General features: G+C 39.0%; 1 protein-coding gene across 2 annotated transcripts in view; it reads right to left on the reverse strand.

The window, feature by feature from the left end:
• SYN3 (synapsin III) overlaps positions 1–21308 on the reverse strand; it is a 1385441-nt gene that overhangs the window by 38441 nt on the left and 1325692 nt on the right. For both annotated transcript variants that reach the window (XM_042466641.1, XM_042466642.1), the window contains exon 7: positions 20272–20334. In XM_042466641.1, coding sequence (XP_042322575.1) covers positions 20272–20334 — 63 coding nt within the window. The remainder of the gene's footprint in view (positions 1–20271; positions 20335–21308) is intronic.

Consider the following 21308-nt stretch of genomic DNA (forward strand, 5'->3'; position numbering starts at 1 on the left):
GCTTAATTGCATTTTAAATTTTTGTATAGTATGAATTTTTAACTATGATTGTTTTGACTGCTGGAAGCTGCCTTGAGTTGCAAACTGGGAAAAGGTGGTATGTAATGTAAGATCACTGTGAGTCGAAGTCAACTTCACAGCAATTAACAGTAACAATCTCAAATATAAATGTACCATACTAGCAAATGGATGGTGACACAGGCCATTCTGATTCTGACCAGACATGCTAATTACTGGAGGGCTCAGGCAATGTTACACCATATTTCCATAAATCCTATGGTAACAAAACCACAACACACACTATTTAGAATGGAGTCTGTTCCAATGCAATTCCAGGTGCACTGAGTTGGGTGCAGTGGAAATCTTTCTACTGTATAATTGGAATTTGCTTTTATCTTGTCAATAAAGTATGATTGTGTATAGTAGGAATTTATGTGTGTGAGGTTTATTTGCAGGGGGAGGTTCATGCTACTTACAGCAACCAGTGTCAGTGGAGATTATGAGAAGGAAAAAGGACGTCTTTGTCCCATCCTTCCCACACAATCGCAGGAAAGACTTTCACATAACATTGCGCTTATCCGGACATTGTCCCATCTGAGAAGTGTGAGTGACCACGATCATTGTAAAAGACCTTCATATGACATTGCACTGATCCTGTCATTGTCTCATCATTGAACTTGAATTGTCCTGGTATTTTGTATTAATGGGGGTTCTTGTTAATACAATTCCACTTCAATGACTGTATAATGACAGGATCAGTGCCATGTGTATGAAAGGCTTTTGTGTGATTGCAGTCACGGATGAAATAAGGACAGAAGAGTGATCCCGATCCTGTCTCCCCTATATGATAATCTCCAGTGTTGCTACTTGTGGGTCTTCTGTTCATACAGTAGTGTAGGGCTGGAAGTGGGGAGTAGGCAAAGGCTGATGGTGAGCATTACACAATTCTCATTAACAACATAGCATGTCCAGTAACATGAAATTAATTAATATAATTATAATTATTTTTATTCCTGGTGGCACAGTAGTTAAATGCCACAATGTTGTGACATCCCAGTTCTCCAAGGTTCCTTCCTTTTGTAGGTTGGTAAAATAAGTATCCAGCTTGTTGGGGTCATCTGGCTTACAGATTGTAAACTGCTTTAGTGCTGAGTTCACTATTAAGCCGTATAGAAATGTAAATGTTATTGCTAAATGCTGTAAGGCCAAAAGGTTCCCTATCCTTGCTCTCTGTAGAAAATGCAACAACATTGCAATATCACAACCTTGAAACTGCTGTCATTTTTAATCTAGCAGCATAAATATATTATTCTGTATTAATACATAAGTACAGTACAAAGTTAACCACTTGAAAAATCAGCACATAAACAAAAGTGCCCATTTTTTAATTCTGCCATATGAGTAATTGTAACTGACATGTTATTGGCTGTGTTACTACCAGTTCTACATGTTTTCTATAAAATAGCTGTGCTGACTGGCGGCGCGGAGGGAGAGCTTGAGGGGCGGGTCTTTTTGCCCTCGGACCATCCTTCCCCCCTGCAGAGCGGCGAGAGCGCGTCGGGTGAGGCTACAAAGCCGAGCCCCGGACCAACAGGCCTCACTGGCGGCGTGGAGGGAGAGCTTGAGGGGTGGGTCTTTTTGCCCTCGGACCATCCTCCCCCCCTGCGGAGCGGCGAGAGCACGTCGGGCGAGGCTACAAAGCTGAGCCCCTGACCAACAGGCCTCACCGGCGGCATGGAGGAAGAGCTTGAGGGGCAGGTCTTTTTGCCCTTGGACCATCCTTTCCCCTAGCGGAGCGGCGAGAGCGCGTCAGGCGAGGCTACAAAGCTGAGCCCTGGACCAACAGGCCTCACCGGTGTTGTGGAGGGAGAGCTTGAGGGGCGGGTCTTTTTGCCCTCGGACCATCCTTCCCCCTGCGGAGTGGCGAGAGCACGTCGGGCGAGGTTACAAAGCTGAGCCCCGGACCAACAGGCCTCACCAGCAGCGCAGAGAGAGAGCTTGAGGGGTGAGTCTTTTTGCCCTCGGACCATCCTTCCCCCTGCGGAGCGGCGAGAGCACGTCGAGCGAGGCTACAAAGCCGAGCCCTGGGCCAACAGGCCTCACTGGCGGTGCGGAGGGAGAGCTTGAGGGGCGGATCCCTTACCCCCCAGACCATCATTCTCCACAACTGTGCGCCAACCTCCAGTTGCTGTGGCGGTCCACAGGAAGTCCTACCTTTGCAGTAGGACTGTCCACATACTGCAGTGCTGAGTTGTATCAGTATACAACTAAACTCTTCAGAGTACAGAAGAGTCAGAGCGGTTCTACGCAGACTTCTTTTTATACCCAAAAAGAATAGAAGTTTTTTTTTCCAACAGGCTCTCATTCTTCAGGTTGGGAAGTCATTGAACTCACCCTAACTGCAGTATTTGTCGCGGTCAACGCATTAGGGCTGTCAGCAACTTTTAATGTGTATACAGTAATAACGGAAATTTTGTTGGTGATTTGGTGTACCTCCCCTTTTGATGGGGTTTGAGGTCTCCATAAAAAGCATAAGGTTCAATTTGGTCTGTTATTCCATTAATCCAATCGGTATCCTCTATACTGCAAAGTGAGGGAAAAACTAGGTTTGAAGTTTGAGATAAAAAGTGTATTGATTTACTCTGGTCATATATGTCAATTTCTGTTGTTTAAATCAGTGATTGCTCACCCCCCCCCCCCAGTCAAAGCAGAAAAAGAAAAGGCAAGGAGGAGAAGGAGGGGTGGAAAAGGGGAGAGGGGGAAAGAGAAACAGAAAAAAACTCAGGGATATATATATATAGGAAGAAGTAATTTATTTTTTAACTAAGAATTACAGAATGGATCCAGGAAAGAAAAATCAAACAGGGAAAATTCAGAACATATAGCAGCAACAACATTGTAGACCATCATTAGAACAGCAACAGCAACCATATGAACATAATCCTAATTTGTTAGAAGAGATACAGAGAATTACAATAGATTTAGGTGAAAGAATGGCCTCTTTACAAAAAAGAAATGTCGGATTTTAAATCGGACATACGTAAAGAAATTAGATCAGATCTGAAAGAAATAAGAATATCTGTAGAAAAAGCTACATCTGAGATAGTTAAAATTAAAGAAAAAATTAATTCAATAAAAGATAAATATAATGATCATGAGAAAAAACTGGATGAATTAAATAATACACAGGATATTCAATTAGATGAAAATTTGAAATGGGAATATAAACTGAGAGAGAAATCTTTAAAAATAAGAGGACTACCTGAAGCAGAAAATGAAAATTTGTATGAATCTCTGTTGCTCAAATTAGCTGAATACCTAAATTATGATGTACAAATTTTCCGTTTTGGAATTGAAAGAATCTTTAGATTAAATTCACAAATTGCTAAACAGAAGAAAATTCCCAGGGATGTAGTTATAAATTTTGTGAATAAACAGATACGAGACCAATTAATAAAAAAACATAACGAGATTCCTTTAAAAATAAACCAAATAGACTTGCAACTCTTTAAAGACATACCAGCAAAAATTTTGAGGAAACGTAAGGAATATTTTTTTTTACCTCTTACTTAAGAAAGCCCAATATTCCATATCGCTGGTTTATACCAGAAGGCCTGCTTTTCTGGTACAAAAAAAAAAAAAAAAAAAAAAAAGAGATATGAAATAAAAACAATAGTTGAAGCAAGGAAAGTGTTAAACCTGATCTCAAAGGATTATAATAAAGAACAAAATCGACAAAATAAACAAAATAAAGAAGATGAACAAAAAATTAGAGAGTATAATTTACGTAATCCAAGGCAGAAAAAGACACTGACAGGGGATGACACCCAAGGAGAAAAAAGTGAAGAGGAAGCATTAGGAATCCAGAGTCTACAATGTAAGGATATAAATACAGATCCAGCAACAACTGTCAGCCAGAGAAGGAAAGTGATACAAATACGGACAAGGAGGATTCATTAGGCCAAAGCTCCGAAGAAGATATAGATCCAGAAGAAAATTTATCAAATGCAAATGAATAGGAACTTAAAGATCATCTCGTGAAATGTCAAAGGTATAAATAGATTGATTAAAAGGAAAAAAATGTCATTATTTAGAGGGATTAAAAACAGACATATCATGTTTACAAGAGATACGTATTAAAAAAGGAGAAACACATTTTCTGGTAAATCCCAAACTGGGGCAACATTTTGTCTCAACATCAGATAAAAGGAAGAAGGGAGTGATGCTATATATAAAACCTAACCTAGACATAGTAGAGGTACTAAATGATAAAAATGGACACTATATTGGTGCCATGATAAACATACAGGAACAAAAAAACCTTAGTTCTAGGCATATATGCACCCAATGAAAAAAAAAAAGATAAATTTTACCAGAAATTATTAAATAAAATTAAATAAATTTCCTTTGATTCTGCCATATTAGTGGGCGATTGGAATGGGGTTATGGAACCCCAAGAGGATAGATTCTCCAAAAAACAAATTACTGTAATGTGTGTGATATATGGAGAATTAAAACCCCCTCAGCTAGGGATTATACTTTTTTTTCTAAGCCACATAATTCATGGGCTAGAATAGATTTTTTTCCTAATTTCACCTATATTATGCCCAAAGGTTAAATTAGTGGATATGTTACCGAATGTCATGTCAGACCATAAACCCATCATTATGGAAATAGGTCTTGGTAGTAAGAAATATAATTGGAGATTGAATACTAGTTTACTAAATGATGAAAAAATTATGTTAGAAGCCAAAAAAGAACTAAAAAATTATTTCAAAGAAAATTTAAATGGTGAGGTCAAAACTCATATAGTCTGGGATGCAATGAAACCAGTTATAAGAGGTTTCTATATAAAAAAAAAGGAGCAGAAAGGAAAAAAGAAAGGAATAGGAAACTGACAGATTTACAAGAACAATTAAAAAATAAAGAAAAACAATTATTAGCTAAGAGAGGAGACAAAGATATAGAAAAGGATATTAAATTAATACAGAATCAGATCTCCTTACTCTTAGTTGAGCAGATGAATAAAAAAATGAAATATACAAAGCAAAGATACTTTGAATCTGCTAACAAACCAGGCAAACTTTTAGCCTATAGACTGAGAAAACAAACTCAAAAGAGACAAATATTAAAGATTAAACATAATGGGAATATATATAGTAAGCAAAGTGAAATTAGTCAAATTTTTGTTAATTATTATAATCATTTATTTCGGCAATCTCATATTGATGAAACAAAAATTATAAATTATTTAGAAAGAAAAAATATTCCCAAAATAGCAGAGGAACAAAACCAGGCATTAAATAAAGAAATAAGTCTTCAAGAAGTTAGAGATGCAATACATCGAAGTAAAAATGGCAAAGCCCCAGGTCCAGATGGTTTACCGGCAGAATTCTATAAAACTTATGTAGATGAATTGGCAATTCCTTTACAAAATAACTTAAATATTATAAACGGACAAATTCTTGAAACTTGGTCGGATTCTAATACTACCCTAATCCCTAAAGAAGAAAAAGATGTTTTGGACCCAAAAAATTATCGCCCCATTGCTTTACTAAATGCCGATTACAAACTTTTCGCATCCATATTAGCTAATAGATTAAAAAAGATCCTCAAAGTTTGGCTTAATCAAGATCAAAGAGGGTTTTTGCCTGGGAGGAAAATGAAAGACAACATCAGATACTTGATAAATACTATAGCGTACCATGAGAAAAGAAGTGATAAAAAATTAGCTATGATCTTTTTGGATTTTGAAAAGGCGTTTGATCGTGTTAATTGGTCCTTTTTAAAAGAAGTAATTAGAAGAATGGAATTGGGATATAATTTTTGTGAATGGATTGAACAAATATATAGGAAACAACAAACTTGTTTGGTAATTAATGGAGAAAGATAAAAAAAAAATTAGAATCTTTAAAAGTACCAGGCAGGGTTGCCCACTTTCCCCTCTTTTGTTCATCCTAGTTTTAGAAATACTTACTGCAACCATCAGAAATGATAAGAATATTGATGGAATAAAAATTAAAGGTAACGAGACGAAATTAAAAAACATATGCAGATGACTTAATACTAACATTATCGAATCCAATTGAACATATATCTAATGTAAATAAAATCTTAGCACAATTTGGAGAGGTATCTGGATTAGTGGTCAACAAAGAAAAAACATCCATATTGACAATGAATTTAAATAAGGCAGATAGAGATTTATTAGAAGATAGATCAAATTACACAATTAAAAATAAAATAAAATATTTGGGAATCTGGTTAACTACAAAAAATGTGGATCTCTTTAAAAACAACTATGTTCAAACCTGGCAAAGTATTAAAAATGATACAGTATTGTAAGATGGAAAAAGCTAGGACTATCCTGGATGGGAAAGATAGCTATGGTTAAAATGAACATGTTACCAAACATTATTTTTCTTTTTCAATCCATCCCGATTATCTCAATGAAAAACCATTTTTGCAATGGAACAGAGAAACCAGCAAATTTATTTGGGACAAGAAAAAACCTCGTGTGAGATTCAGGATGATTGGAAAAGAGGTGGTTTGGGTCTCCCAAGTTTAAAAACCTATTTTTATGCTTGTTGCTTTGATTGGCTAATTGAATGGTTTAAACTGGAAAATGTGGAACTGTTGAATTTAGAAACATTTGATCTGATTTATGGAATACATGTGTACCTTTTCTATGATAAAATCAAAGTAAACAAGGCCTTCCTTAATCATTGTATTCTGAAACCACTTATTAAAGCTTGGCTTAAATTTAAATCTTTAATTTATAAAAACCTACCATTTTGGACCTCAATAAATGAGGCTTTTCACAAGAAGGATATGATATCCCCTATACGATGGATAAATTATAAAGACTTGACCAAACTTGACAATGACACTAACGTCCCAAAATTGAAATCACAAGAAGAATTAGGTGCAGATGGCCTCTCTATAAATTGGTTCTTATACAGGCAAATTAAAGAAAGATACACACAAGACAGTAAGTTAACAGGAATAGATCTGACCATGCAAGATGTGGATAAAATTATTTTTCATAATAACCCTAAAAAAGTGTCACTATTTTACAATTTTTTTTAAAAAAATGGAAATGCTTGAAGAAACGGTGAAACCCACAATGATTAAATGGGCCCAAGATTTAAATGAATCAATACCCCTGGAACAATGGGAAAAAACTTGGAAAAATAGGCTAAAACATACGGTATGTGTAGAAATAAAGGAAAATTATTTCAAAATGCAAAATCGATGGTACCTTACGCCTACTAAAATTGTCAAAATCTATAAACATAGTAATCCTTCATGTTGGAAATGTGAAAAAGCGCCGGGCTCCCTCATACATATGTGGTGCAATTGTGAAATTGCTAAAAAATATTGGAACCAGATCCATGGGAAAATTCAAACCATATTAGGATATCAATTTAAATTAGACCCGAAATGTTATCTATTAAATATGATTATGGATTCAAAATTAGAAAATAACTATGGTATACTTTTGTTTTACATGATATCGGTGGCACGCACAGTATTTGCTGTGCATTGTTAAAGGAAAAGCCAGACGACTTGGAATGATTGGTTTTTGAAACTGATGACTTACTTTGAAATGGACAAGCTTACTTGTTTAATCAGAGAAAAAGACTGGAATAGGCGGGGAAAAAATTGGATACCATTAATAGAATTTGTCAAAGATGAAAGGAAAATAGATAACTTCATATGTTGAGTAAAACAGGAAAAAATGAACAAGGAATATATTGTTGACATGTATTTGGCAGAGTAAAATTTACTGTTGATAAGAATAATGTAGACTATTAGCATACAAGAAAGTAAATGGCACATAGAAATTGACACTATTATACAAATGTATTAATGATTAAGATCAACGAAATATCACAGACTAGTGAACCTTAACATCAGGAGGTTAAAATTGTGTGGTGTGTTGTTGTTTGTTTGATGTACGTTTGTAAATTTATGTCGAGATGTGTGATATGTGTAATATGTAGTTTCTTTTAAAATAATAAAATTTGTAAAAAAACAAAAACAAAATAGCTGTGCTAGTTTTTCACAGCACAAAAAGAAAAAAGGCAGCTTCAGGGAAGAGGAATTGAGCATCACCTTAAGTGTAACATATTTTCCCATGCTAAAATAGATCAGCTGGTTTTAAAGGTGCTGCTAGGTTCTTTGTACCTCCTTTCCTTTTATTTCTGTATACAATGGGCCTTCCATACTTACTGGGATTAGTGGTGCAGGACCCATGTGAAAGTGGAAAACCTACAAATAAAAAGCCACTATTTTTTACTGGAGGAAGCACCTCTCTAGGAGTCTTTAGGTCCTCCATTACAACTCTATGTCAACATCTAATTGAAGCTGAGTATGGAATCATGCTGGAGGATGTACAAATTCCAAGATAAGTGCATTCTCTAGGAATCTCGAGATCCTCCATCACGACTCTGTGATCAACATTTGGCAAAGTCACGCTGGAGGACCTAGATTCCTAGAGAGCGCATATTACTCAAATCTGTGAGTAATCAAATCTGCAAAAATCAAAGCCACAAATGTGGAGGACTGACTGTAATGTATCTCTAAAATTGAATGTCCTTCTGTAATAAAGAATGCAACTATGCTTAAGAATGTGTTCCTGAAATAATCACATTAGCTTTCCCTATTTTCTGCTTATTCCACTTCCTTTTTCAGTTGCTTCTTACTATATCTGATTTTAGACTGTAAGCTCCTTGGAGCAATAGCAAGCAAATACAATAGCAAGTACATTTCTATACCACTTCCTAAGTGGCTTACAATGTGTAAACTAATTGTCTCCAATAAGCTGGGTACTTATTTCAGTGACCTACGGAAGGATACAAGGCTGAGTGAACCCTGGAGCCCTGCCTGGGATTGAATTTACAATCTTGTAGCTGTGAATGGCTGCAGTACCAGCATTTAACCACTGTGCCACCTGGGCTCTCATAAGGATCTGTCTTCTTGTAATCTATAAAGGGTCAGGAAAACTGATGTGCTACACAGACAAATGAATAAAAAAGTACGGTAGCTGACAGCACATGAAGCTATGCATTGAAGCTATTCATGTAATAACCAATGAGATAATTCATTGCAATTACAGAGGTCCCCATGAATCACTGGGGCTTATGTAAATTATTCAGGAATTCAGGTGAAGTATCTACTCTAGTTGAGATTGTCCAATGGATTTAGTCCTCTACAAGTTTTTTAAAAACTAAACTTTGGCAGGTTACAGACCACCAGAAAGTACGCGTGGAGTGCATACTAGGGTTAGGAAGGGGCGGTGCTTCTGCACCCCCTAACCCTAGTACGTGCTCTGCGCGTAGAAAATGGCGGTGGCCATTCCACATGGCTGCCGCCATCACTACATCACGACCACGCCGCCTCCAAACAAGGCGGCGCGGTTGTGATGTATTGGGGCTGCGCCAGGGCGCCTTTTCCATGACCCCGGAAGGAGCTCCATTTCGGAGCTCCTTCTGGGTTTGCATCGCTGGGCGCAGCCTTCAGATGGCTTCGCCAGCAACGCAGAGGAGAAAGGGGCCAAGTGGCCCCTTTCTCCTCCTCCCCGCTGTCGCTGGGTGTCCTTGGGGCTTGAAGCCCCAAGGACACTCCTTTCCAGGCTGCGGGGAAGCAGCCTGGAAAGTGGCAGATCGGGGACTCGGAGGCTGCCGGTCTGGCAGCTGAGGCCCCGATACACCGGGGAAAGGGGCGGGTGCACGCCGCCCCAAACGGGCGGTCTGTAACCCGCCCCTATTTGACAAAAAAGAACAGCAGATGAAGTGACCTGCCATCTGAAAATAACTGATCACAACAGATCAAAGACAAAAAAGAGCATGTTGCTTAAAAGTGTGTCTTAAGAACATTGCCCATCTTTTAGAAATGTGATTATCAACACTGCTGCTAGAATCAAATGCACACGGTGGTTTCTGGCTGTTGCAGCCCTTTTAATAAACTAATATGCAATTCTAGAAGCAGGTTGTAAATGACATCACTTCAGTACAGGGATGAGTCACACTGGTTCTTCCAGAGGCTCCAGGAAACCTCACCCTGATTTCAACGCTGTTTGTGCCAAAACAATGATTTAATTTTCTTTCTTGTGGAATGCACTTGTCCAAGTTCTCCTTTCAAGGTTCCATGTTAGCCATAGTCCAAATGCAAAATGAAAAACACCCACCTATTTGTTCAGTCATTTAATTCCATAAAGCTTACCTCAGTAATAATCAGTGTATGCAGACCGAAATGTATGTTAATCTGTTCTATATGAGTAAACAGGAAACCTTCTGAGCTTTTGAGCATTTTCTCCTGTTATTATCCTGTTATTATTCAACCAGGATGGGCAACATTTAAAGAGAAATCCAACAGAGCTAACATGCTTGTCAGACTCAGTTTTAGGATGATATTAGTACACAAATTCAGGAATATCTTAACTGTAATTTACCATATATGTATAGCAGAAGTAGGTAACCTGTGAACCTCCAGATGTTGTTGGACTGCAACTTCTATCAGTCCTAGCCAGCATTACCAGTGGTCCGGTACAACACCTGAAAGGTTGCCCACCCCTGATTTATTGCAAGATAGGTAAAAGATGCCTGTCTAAAAGTTTAAGATTTAAAATGAAGTGAATTAAAGAAAATAATTTAAAAATTACATTAAAATTTAGTCCGTAATGCTTGTTGTGCCCAATCTCTCTTTTCCACTAATATTAGCTACCCAATCAGCAAATTCACATACAGTGCTCCCTCGGGTTACGAAATTAATTCGTTCCGCGGCTAATTTCGTAACCCGAAAACCTTCGTAACCCGAATTGCCATAGGTGCTAATGGGAAAAAAAGCCGCGGCTCTGCCGCGGCTCCATTTAAAACAGCGCCGGCGTTTTTTCGTAACCCGAAAAAACGTTCGTAACCCGAAACAATAAATCCCTATGGGATTTATTCGTATCCCGAAAAATTCGTAAGCTGGGTAATTCGTATCCCGAGGTACCACTGTACTTCAGAATTTAGTAGGTGGTACCATGTAACCATATTCTCCTGAAATACAGAAGTGCACTCATAAAAGTCCTTGAAAAGAAGCACATTAGGAAAAAAAGATAACAAATTAAGGTCTGAAATGTATGATAATGATAATGCCTAACATGCACATTTCCTGGGCTTTTAGCTGCTAGTGGTGTGAGCTAATGTCATCATTATCAAAGGTGTTATAGCTGTGTCATAGCTGTGGTCCACACAGCACAGAGTGCAGAGTTTATCACAGAAGGCTAGTAAAGATCAATTACAATAGGATAATAGTGCCTTGCCAGGTAGTTATCTCATGACTTTGTGTCTCTCCTGTTGCTGCTTTACATTTCAATAGTTTGTGGGCAGCACCTTTTCGTCTACAGTCCCCAGCCTGTCAATGAAAAGGTATGCTTCACCAATTATTGAAATGAAAAGCAGCGACAGGAGTAACACTATGTGAGATAAGTACCTGCCAAAGACAATATTATTCTACTATAATTGTACTTTACTAGCTCATGTGATAAACTCCTGAGCCTTCCAGATAATCTTGTATAAGCAGGGCTGATCCTACCATTAGGACGAGTGAAGCAGCTAATTCAAGCATGGTGAAAAGGCAGCAAATCAATATTTTATTTATTAATATTGCATCTTTATTTCCAGGGAGGGGAGAGGTGCTTGTGCGATTCCCTGACTCAGGTGCCAAAATAACTTAGCTGGACTTTGAAATTCTGTACCTTGTTGTCCCAAGAGGCATTATTTGCTGTTCCACCTCAAACAGCAAAATGTATAGGATTAAGCTAGGCTACAAAGTATGAACACATACTTTGAAGATTTGCAAGCAATTTACCACTTTTGAAGATGATAGCCACAGATGCAGGCTAAATGTCGGGAACAAAGGCCTGGCACAGACTGGCACTTTGTGCCAGCCTGGGGCTGAAATTAGGGCTTGAGAAAGCAGAGTGTCCACACGCTCCCGAGCCCTACTGCACTGTCTGGGCTCCATCTTGGTGTGCACACATCCAAATGGTGTGTGCCCTGGTGATGTGCCTCATGCGCTGAGTCCAAATGGCGTGACACATGAGGGGTGTCATCATGGCGCGTGAGTGCACCAATGCCACTCGTTCTGTTGTGCAAAAAGAAGCCCCCTTTTGGGGCTTCTTTTTCTGCTGCACAGAGGCCATGCTGTGTGGTTGCCACAGCCTGCTTCTGGGGAGAAAGGGGCGGTGTCTCTCTGCCCCTTTCTGCTCATCTGTTGAGCCCCATACCTCTTCCAGAATGTGGCCAGAAAACCCAGAAAACCCACAGAAAACTAATTTACCACCTGTTTGCTAAGTAGTGTTATATCTCAAACTATCAGCTGCTGTTTGATATAGAGGTTACAAGATATATTGATCCAGCTACTAGGGGCATACATAAAGTGGTAGGTCAGAGAATGAAGCCAATTCCAAGGGGTCCAGGAATTTTGCCATGAAAGGCAACTATCTATAATGGCCATAGTCACCAAATCCACTTTATAAAATTCTTCCTGCATAAATTTTTAGAAACATTTCTACTGGGGAAGGAAGAACAATACATTTCAGTGTGGGGGAAGAATATCAGAATATGGAAATTTTGCCTTTTCAGATTATAACTCCCTAAATCCCCCAGACATCATGGCCAGTAGTGAGGGATTCTAGGAGTCATAGATCAAAATGTAACCACTCCAAACTCTGAGGAAGATTCTGCAAAATCAAAAGCCCACTTTTGAATATTCTGAAGAATATACCTTGAAAAAGCAAAGTATCTGAAGTGCTGAGAACAGTCTTGCTGAGTTGCTTTTTAACAAAGCAGAAGAAAAGGGAAGAACAGACACATCTCAGGAAATTAGGTTCATGTGTACCTTATGGCTTTAATTCCAATGCCATTGCTATACTCATCATCCCCCCACCATTTCACTTCCATTAACCTTCCATTTTTGGGGAGCTAAATTGGGCTATAAATGAAAAGTGAAAATATCTGGAAGACAGATGTGTAGTCTGGCTATTTAGAAATAAGAAGTAATGGAAATTTCAAGAGACTGTTCTTAGGGAACACACATTGCAGTTTTTATTTGTAACCATTTGAAGAAGTTTAGGCTATTTATCCAAGATGAGTGCTTTTAATACAGTGTTTAATAAACTTTTCGAAAGTTCATGCCATGTATTTGGTCCTTGGTGGGTAGGAATCACTACCAGTGTAATTGGGGAATCCGTTTCAGACTTGCCATGTTTCTTTCCTCAGTTAGAATATAAGCAGAAGTCTAGATCTTTTAGATCTGCTAGTTTCATAAATTGTTTAAGATACCAAGCCAAAAAGGGCATAAGTGCCTGCATTTGCTAATATGATTTAAAGAGTTGCTTGAAAAACATTGTGTATCTCACAACCAATGTGTTCAAAGTAAACTTTCAATTTAGTAGGGATACTTGGGGTAGGTTTTTTTTTGCAGAACAGGGTTCTTGCTCCAATTTTGCTTTACTGAACACAAGCTCTGCATAGATAATGGTAACAAGATCTGCTTATTAATAGCATTTTACTGAGTTCCTTAATAGGCATCTTAAGTCTGCAGCAGGGTTTCTTCTATACTGGGGTGCAGATTTTATTCTGGCTCAAAGCCTTCACCCTTTCCAGAGGATCCACCTGGAACTGGATGCCAGAGATGGGATTATTGTGGAAGGAGTGGGCACAGCTGGGGAATGGGGATATACACCCCCTACGTTGTCCATCTAAAATAGTTAGGCAAGGGAAAAAACTTTTATTGGGTGCAATGGCATTTTCCAAAGCTCAGTTGCATCATAGTTTCCCCTTCAGAGGAGAGCCCATAAACCCCTCCCTTCCTTCTAGTCCAATTAGCTAATGACTATTGCCAGTGTGATCTTCATTGGAATTGTGAGGACGTGACACGTTTAACCTTGTTCATCCCAGGAATCGTGGTACAGACAATGGCTGGTATGCATTTGGTATCCAGAGAAGGGCAAAAGAAAATCAAAAGGCAGAATAGGATCAACCAAGTAGAGTCCAGCCCAAAAGTATGTAAAGACCCACAGAGTAGTAAACTCCACACAGAGAGTCAGGCAAGGGTAGTCTATGAGCAGTGTCAAAGACAATCCAATGTAGAGAGATTTTGTAGCACCTTTAAATCTCAAAGGTGCTACAAGATCTCTCTACATATTGATTTTACATACTAACATGGCTATATCTTTAAAGATAATCCATGTTCAGGTACCAAGGGGTCATCCACAGCAATACCAAAGCATCTAGGAATGCTCAGCTCCTCCTATCTGAAGTGGAGACATCTGTAGCTGAGCTTCCTAGAAATCATAGGGGCAACTTAATAAAAAAAATCTTCCTAGCATTAAATCCCACTTCTCAAGCAGTCTCCTGACATCTCAGGAGGCCCCTACTCCTCAGATGCTTTCCTGTCAAGACAGGCACTTTGTTGTATAGTGTTTAGCTTACACTTTTATCCTACACTTTTTCCTTGGGTTGATAGGAGGTCTTATCTCTGTCATGCCCAGCCTGGAGGAGGACTCAGAGGATGAGCCAAAGTCTCTGGGACCTGAGGGGGGATACAGACGGGCAGAAAGGGGAGGCCTGGATAAAGGTTGCACCAACCAAACAGTGCGGCCTCCGGGAGGCATAAAAAGAACCTGCTCCCAGTGGGTTCTTTTTGTGCTGTGCGCAGGGCACAATTGCTGCCCTCATGTGCACTGATGACGTATGTGCAGCACAGCACCATTTGGATGCTGTGCTGTGTGTACATCATCATGGTGGCCCCCGTACAGATGGGGCAAGCCATGATGGCACCCAGACAGCATGGTAGGGCTTGGGAACATGTGGACGCTCTGCTCTCCCAAGCCCTAAAATTGGTCCCAGGCCGACGCTTTGTGCCAGTCTGTACCGGGCCTGAGTCTGCAGCTGTGGAGCCTGAGTCTGGCTCTAGCTCTGCTGTGCCTGCTCCTGGAGAGCCTGTGGCATCTTTGGAGGCTCAGCAGCCCAGTCCCCCTATGGCAGAGTCTGGGGACATGGAAGAGGGTCAAGGGAGTGTGCCTACCTTCAGTCAGTGTACAGGGAGTACCTTCTCAGGTTGCGGAGGCTTTATCAGAAATGCACTGGTAATCAGATGCACCTGAACACCTGCAGCATGCCATATAAGTAGCTGTAGGATGTCTGTTTAGTTGCCAGTGATTATCTGACCTTCTTGAGAAAAGTACTCTGTCTCTGGCTCCCATTACTCTTTGGACTGAAATCTTGCTTCTTGGCCTGCTGACTTGTCTTGAGTTTCTGGAATCCTCAACCTTTGGACTGCCTTATCGACCTGCCTATCTGATACCCTGGACCTTGGACTTCTTGACCTCTTGTGCTTTTGGACTTGGATCTAGAGACTGTCTTTTGTTTTGCACTGGCTCTGCCAGCTAGGGGTTTGTTTGGGAACTGAACTGGTCTTATCAACCATTTGGCCACATTCCCAGATAATTGCATCCTTGAGTCAGGGATTCAGCATCCTCTTCTGGGGGTGTGGCATCCTTTGCCTGTCCTCTTTATAGTTTAATAGTAGCTAGATTTGTGATGTCTTTTGACTGAGGGGATCCACATTTGTCCTTACTGGGGAAATGTTTTGATGAGGGCATGGCACTGGGACATAAAATCTCATTTCATATTTAGGATCAACATCTGCCTGCCCTGGGAGGTCTTATAGATCTTGACCCTTTGCTACAAATGGGAGAATTTCTAGTCTTATAATTTATCATCTGAGAGTATCCTGCTAGGATCCAGAGTCTAATTCTTTGCAGAGTGTTAAGGTATTTTCAGAATTATAGATTTTTTGCACACTCACAGGCAGAGTGAGAAAGAGAGGGGGAAAGGGGGAGGGAATTTTTTCAGTGCAGGTCTTGAAAAGCTTGAAACCATCAGCAAAGATAGAGGCAAGCAGTCTGCTCCTGTTAATTTTTTATGTCTTGATTAGCTCCCACTTCATTTTATTAAAGTCCTTTCTGTTGTCAGAAGAAAGAATCAGCTACAATCACAGATGACTTTTTAACCAACTACTTACACACCATGATAATATTTTCTAATGCTTAAGATGTTAATAACTAATTATTATGCTGCATTGAAAACAGGGTTGACAATCTGTATTAACAGATGTTGATGCTGTGACACACTGATTTTACATTTTAAAAAGAGAATAATTAGGTTCATTATTTGGGATGTGTCTGCTATTTCTAGCAATGGGTGGCAACTGTTGATATGACTCAGGATGTGTATGAATGGGATGGTTCATTGTATGTTGCATTTGAAGTTAGTTGTTACACTCCTTTTCAGAAAATATTTGTCCCTTGTTCAATGAAGACCTTTGAAAACAAGCACTTTTTTCAACTCTTGGTTTTAGAACATGTTTCTTTTTATTTTCTTTCCCAGACTTGAAAAAGTCATGGTGATGAGTTGGTCATCCCCTTTAAAAGACTTTTGGTATTTTAACAAGACATAGTGACTCTGCTTATTTTTGGCTGTATTTAACAAAAATAAAATAAAATCCCACATCCTGCATAAGAAATATAATGTTGACTGTGGCATTATGAACAACAAGCTTTCAGTTTCCAGTGCTGTAAACTTATTTCATCCTTGAATTGCACTGGAAGAATGTTTATTTAAAAGAATATTTTAAAATTCTGGGGCTGTTATGGATCTGAAGGGAGCTCTTTAACAGGTCTAATTAGAGAGAACTAAAAATAAAGCCAGAGTAACAAAAATACACATAACCCCAAAATAGGAGTTGTTCTTTTCCGTCACTGTAGATCTAGTACACCCCTTTTCCATGATCTGGTCAGGGAGAGGTGAATGCTATATTGGAGGGAATTTACTACTCTTAGTTCTATTCCTGAGGATATTTGAGGATCAGTTTACAAGATAACAGACCAATATTCATACAAGGCATGCCTAAAGCTTCGTAGCAAGCCAAGAGAAAGAGACATGGAGGACAGGCATGGTACCCTCTCAGTCACTCTGCTCCAATCCATACCAAGACTCCCCAAAAAGGAACCTACTCTGAGGCCCCAATTTTACCAAGTAAAAGATCCATTTGTTAAGGGGGAGTTCCCCTTAAGAAACTTCATGGAGTTACCCTTAAGGGACTTAGGGTGGGAGGCATATAGGGTTATGTCTAGTTTGTGGGCATGGACCTGCCTTATCTACTTGTTGCAGGGACTACACAGTGGTAGTGCACCTGAGTGATTTTCTCAGCTGTCACTCAATGGAGGCCCCCAGCCTTTGGGCCAGAAGGCTGGGTTTCAATTGAATGCCAGTTGAGTAATTCGATCAGTAATCAATTCCTTGGATTTGTGTCTCATCCCAGGCCAACCTGCAACTGTAATCCTAATAAAAGCTATGGCCTTGTTTTACTTCCATAACTATGGTTATATGTGTGGTTTGTCTAAGCACCTTCCACCTTGTGCTTCCTCTTCACAGTTAGCTTTGCAAAGAACTGCCAAGAATGCAGCTGTCCTGTAAGAAATGCCATCCAACCAAAAGGTAGCCTGCAAATGATTTTTCATCTCAAATGAAAGCTAAGCTTCCTTTTAACATAAACAGGACACAGTTAAGCTCCACATCACAAAAAGCAACAGAGCAGCAATAAATGAAACATAGGGTGTGGTTAGCTCCTAAAATCCCACAGTACCAAAAAGTTAGTCCAGCTGGCTCTAAGAGCAACCATACTCAACACACCTGATTTCTGCTTTTATATGTTTAACTGGTCAAACAGTTTTCAAATTTGGATCTGTTGACTCTGTTCACAGATGTCGTTAGTTAAATGTTGTATAGTGCTATAAGATACCCTCCAAAAGTCCTGATTTGGCAAAGACAGTACTAATTCTGTCAACCCATATTTTCAGTTTCTTTTTAAATGTTCCAGTTATTGACACCTTTTTTTCACCCTTTGTCCTTACTTCGATTGGTGCAAACTGTGCTAGAGTAGTTTGTACACAAGTAACTCAGTAGGAAAAGAGGAGAGAAAGGGGAGTAATCTTACCCTTGCCAACATCAAACTCTGACAAAAGCAAACTACAGTGTGCCCTTGGCATCCACTGGAGTTTGATTCTAGAACCCCCTGTGAATACCAAAATCTGTAGATGCTCACATGCTATTAAATATATTGTAGTAGTAAAATGGTGACTCTTATCTAAAATGACAAAATCAAGTTTTGGAATTTATGTATTTTTTTAAAAAAAATATTTCAAGCCATGGATGCTTGAATCTGTGGATCCCTATCTATCTGTAGATAGAGAGGGCCGACAGTACTGCAGCTTCTCTTGCCTGTTCTTCCTTATTAATAACTTTTGACCACACTCTGATGTTGGTTGGCCACACGTCCCAATTTTTCATCTGTGAAATGTTGGGGAGTATGCTATAATATATATTAACAGCTGGGTCATAACAAGAAGATAGTAAAGCAAAAACAATCATGTTCCTTTTAATAGGGAAAATGAATTTTTGCAGAAGTTCAGAGTTTGCGCATTATAATTGTTTTAAAATTCCAACCATATTAGACAACACCATGTCATATCCAATGTCTTAATATCTCTTTTCACATAACAATCTTGGATCTAGGGACACCTGTAACTGGAAATGCTGAATATTGAAACAAATTCAGTTTAAAAGATTATACTACATTTGAATTATGCTACATATTTTTGAATAAATTTGAAATAGGAAAGATTGAACAAGAATTTCCTTCCATTCCTAAATTCATTCCAACTCTATTTCCTTTTTGTTGAATGAGATCTTCTTTTGGATTGTACAGGTATTCTGGGGCCCAGGTCCAGCTTCCTCTGTGCAAACTAGAAGGAACTTCTGTATGCAAGAGAAGAACTCAGATGTAACAAGTGGAGCAAACTATTTTGTTGAAGACCCTCTAGTAAGTTTGTATAGTTTTGCATATAAGAAATTTAAAATACTTTCCTATTTATTTGGTGGTTGAGTAGAGAGATGTAGATGGTATTATCTTGATGTAACATTATTGTGAAGATAACAATTTATTAAGTCAGAAAGAAATCATATCATGATTGTTTAAATATTTCAGACAAACCTCACTTGTCCTCATGTTAGGAGCAACAGTATGTATGGAAGCCAGTCTACCTAGCTGATATTCACTGAAAATACAAACAGGTTTTCTTTTTTAAAATTGCTGCTTCAGCTAATTCCTAAAGCAAAAGAAATAGCTAATCTATTCAGTGTAGAAGTATCCCAGAAAGTCTGGGAAAAACAAACAGGTTTGGGCAAAAGCTGTTCTTAGGATTTCTTTCTTGGCAGCCTACCAAACAAAAAGACTGCCTGCTTCTTTCTTTTTCTGTGAATTTCTGGGTAAGTGAATGGCTAGATAACAGGAGTATCCCACTCAATAGGCTCAAACAGTGAGCTAAACCAATGTTTTTGTACTCAAAAGATACCTATACAGAAGGAGAATGAACTCTTTGAGGTATAAATTTGTAACACATTGAAAAAGACCTACCCAGGTGTCAATGGATCAAAAACATGGCAACAGCCTGTAGGCAAAAACTTTCAGGCAAACAGCTACCCTACTTGAATGTACTCCTAGTCAACATAAACCTTCCATGCACAAATGTATGCATGTATCACTCTTGATCGGGTCATAACTGAAAGAACTAAGACCAGGAAATTGATACTTCATTTGGTCAAAAATATATTCTTTTGGCATGCAAAGTAAGATGATTATCTAAGTTCTTGTGTAGTCCCCATCATGATTGGCAATTTGATACTGAACACACCTGAACTATTTAGATGGGAGTGCTCTAATATTCTGCTCCAGATAGATATTCTATACAGCTGAATAATCCTGGAGGTGCACAGCAAAAACCACAGCCCACATTATATACCAGAATGTGGTAATGAAGCAATAACATTTTGGTATGCTTTCCAGGTTTTGTGAACTGGCCCTGAAAACAAACACCAGTCCTGCTAGTCTCTTCCCCAATTCTTTCCCATCCTAACCTTCTGTACCTCATATGCTCACTCTCCATTACCATACAGTCTGAACGGATGCTTATGTGCAGTATGTGAGTATATCCCTTTCAACTAAAAAATGACAGAAAGGATTAGAGAATTGCTTTCATCTAGTGAAGGGATTTTGTGTTACCTTATTGCCCAAGGTGTATAGAGCATAGATATCTTTCACCAAGTTAGGAAATTAACTTACACACAGATTAGTCTGACAATGTCTTTACTTTACCTTCCCCATTCCAGCATGAGCATGTCCCAGCTTGACAACAACAGGGAAAGCTGGAGTTGTGAGCTGAAAGATAAAAGAATATATCATTAAGGGACTGACATATGTGAGTCTTTTTTCAATATTACTGCTTTCATTGGCATCCCAGCACATATAGAATAGAGCTTTCAGCACACACTTCCCATTAACATTTGTCAATGGAAAATGAAGATCAAAACATGTCTGGGTGGCAGCTACACATAGCTGGCTTTCCATTGGATTTCAACATGTGTAGGCTTATCAGGCAGTTGTCCTTGTAAGGGAGAATGTGGTTTAGGAGGGGGGAAGATGGCTGTGAGTAGAAGGTTAAAGCTTCCATTACTATGATGGAGTTCCTAACTGAGCCCATGCACACTCACTTGGGAGTATGAAATAAATGGAGGCTCAGCTAGACACTAAGAATTTGCTGTAGAGCATAGTTTCAGCTGATCAGGCACAGACTGTAAACAACCATGACTTATTTGGGATTTTAAAAAAAATCTATAGACTAAATAGGCTATCACCTGCCATACACAAGACATAAGGTAGGTTTATCAGAAAGAGATTGTGAGTTCATAGGTTTCCAAGTGCATCTGTGCAACTGCACTACAATAGCAACATTGAGAGCTACTGATTGGCTTTGCCCATCAATGAAAAGGTACACTACAGCAATTAATGGAATGCAAGGTGGCAGCAGGATTGACACCACATCATGTACTAAGTACCAGCCAAAGACACTTTTATCCTGTTAAAATTATGCTTTTTAACCTCATTTGGTAATGTCCCTAGTGAGCTGGGGCATATCCTGATTCTATCATTTACCCAGACTGCCCTCATGACTATTTCTATAAAGCTCTGACTCAAAAATTAATTCTAGATTACCTGCTTTTTTCTGATCTGCATGTATGACATCACAAAGACTCACCCTTATGACTAGAGTCCCCAGATTTCAGAGCCTGGCCCCTCTTCTTCAGTCCTCAGAGCGTGTGGAGGAATATCAGAGTAAGAATGCTGCCTTGGCG

The sequence above is a fragment of the Sceloporus undulatus genome, chromosome 5 (genome assembly GCF_019175285.1).
Source record: "Sceloporus undulatus isolate JIND9_A2432 ecotype Alabama chromosome 5, SceUnd_v1.1, whole genome shotgun sequence".
Taxonomy (NCBI): domain Eukaryota; kingdom Metazoa; phylum Chordata; class Lepidosauria; order Squamata; family Phrynosomatidae; genus Sceloporus; species Sceloporus undulatus.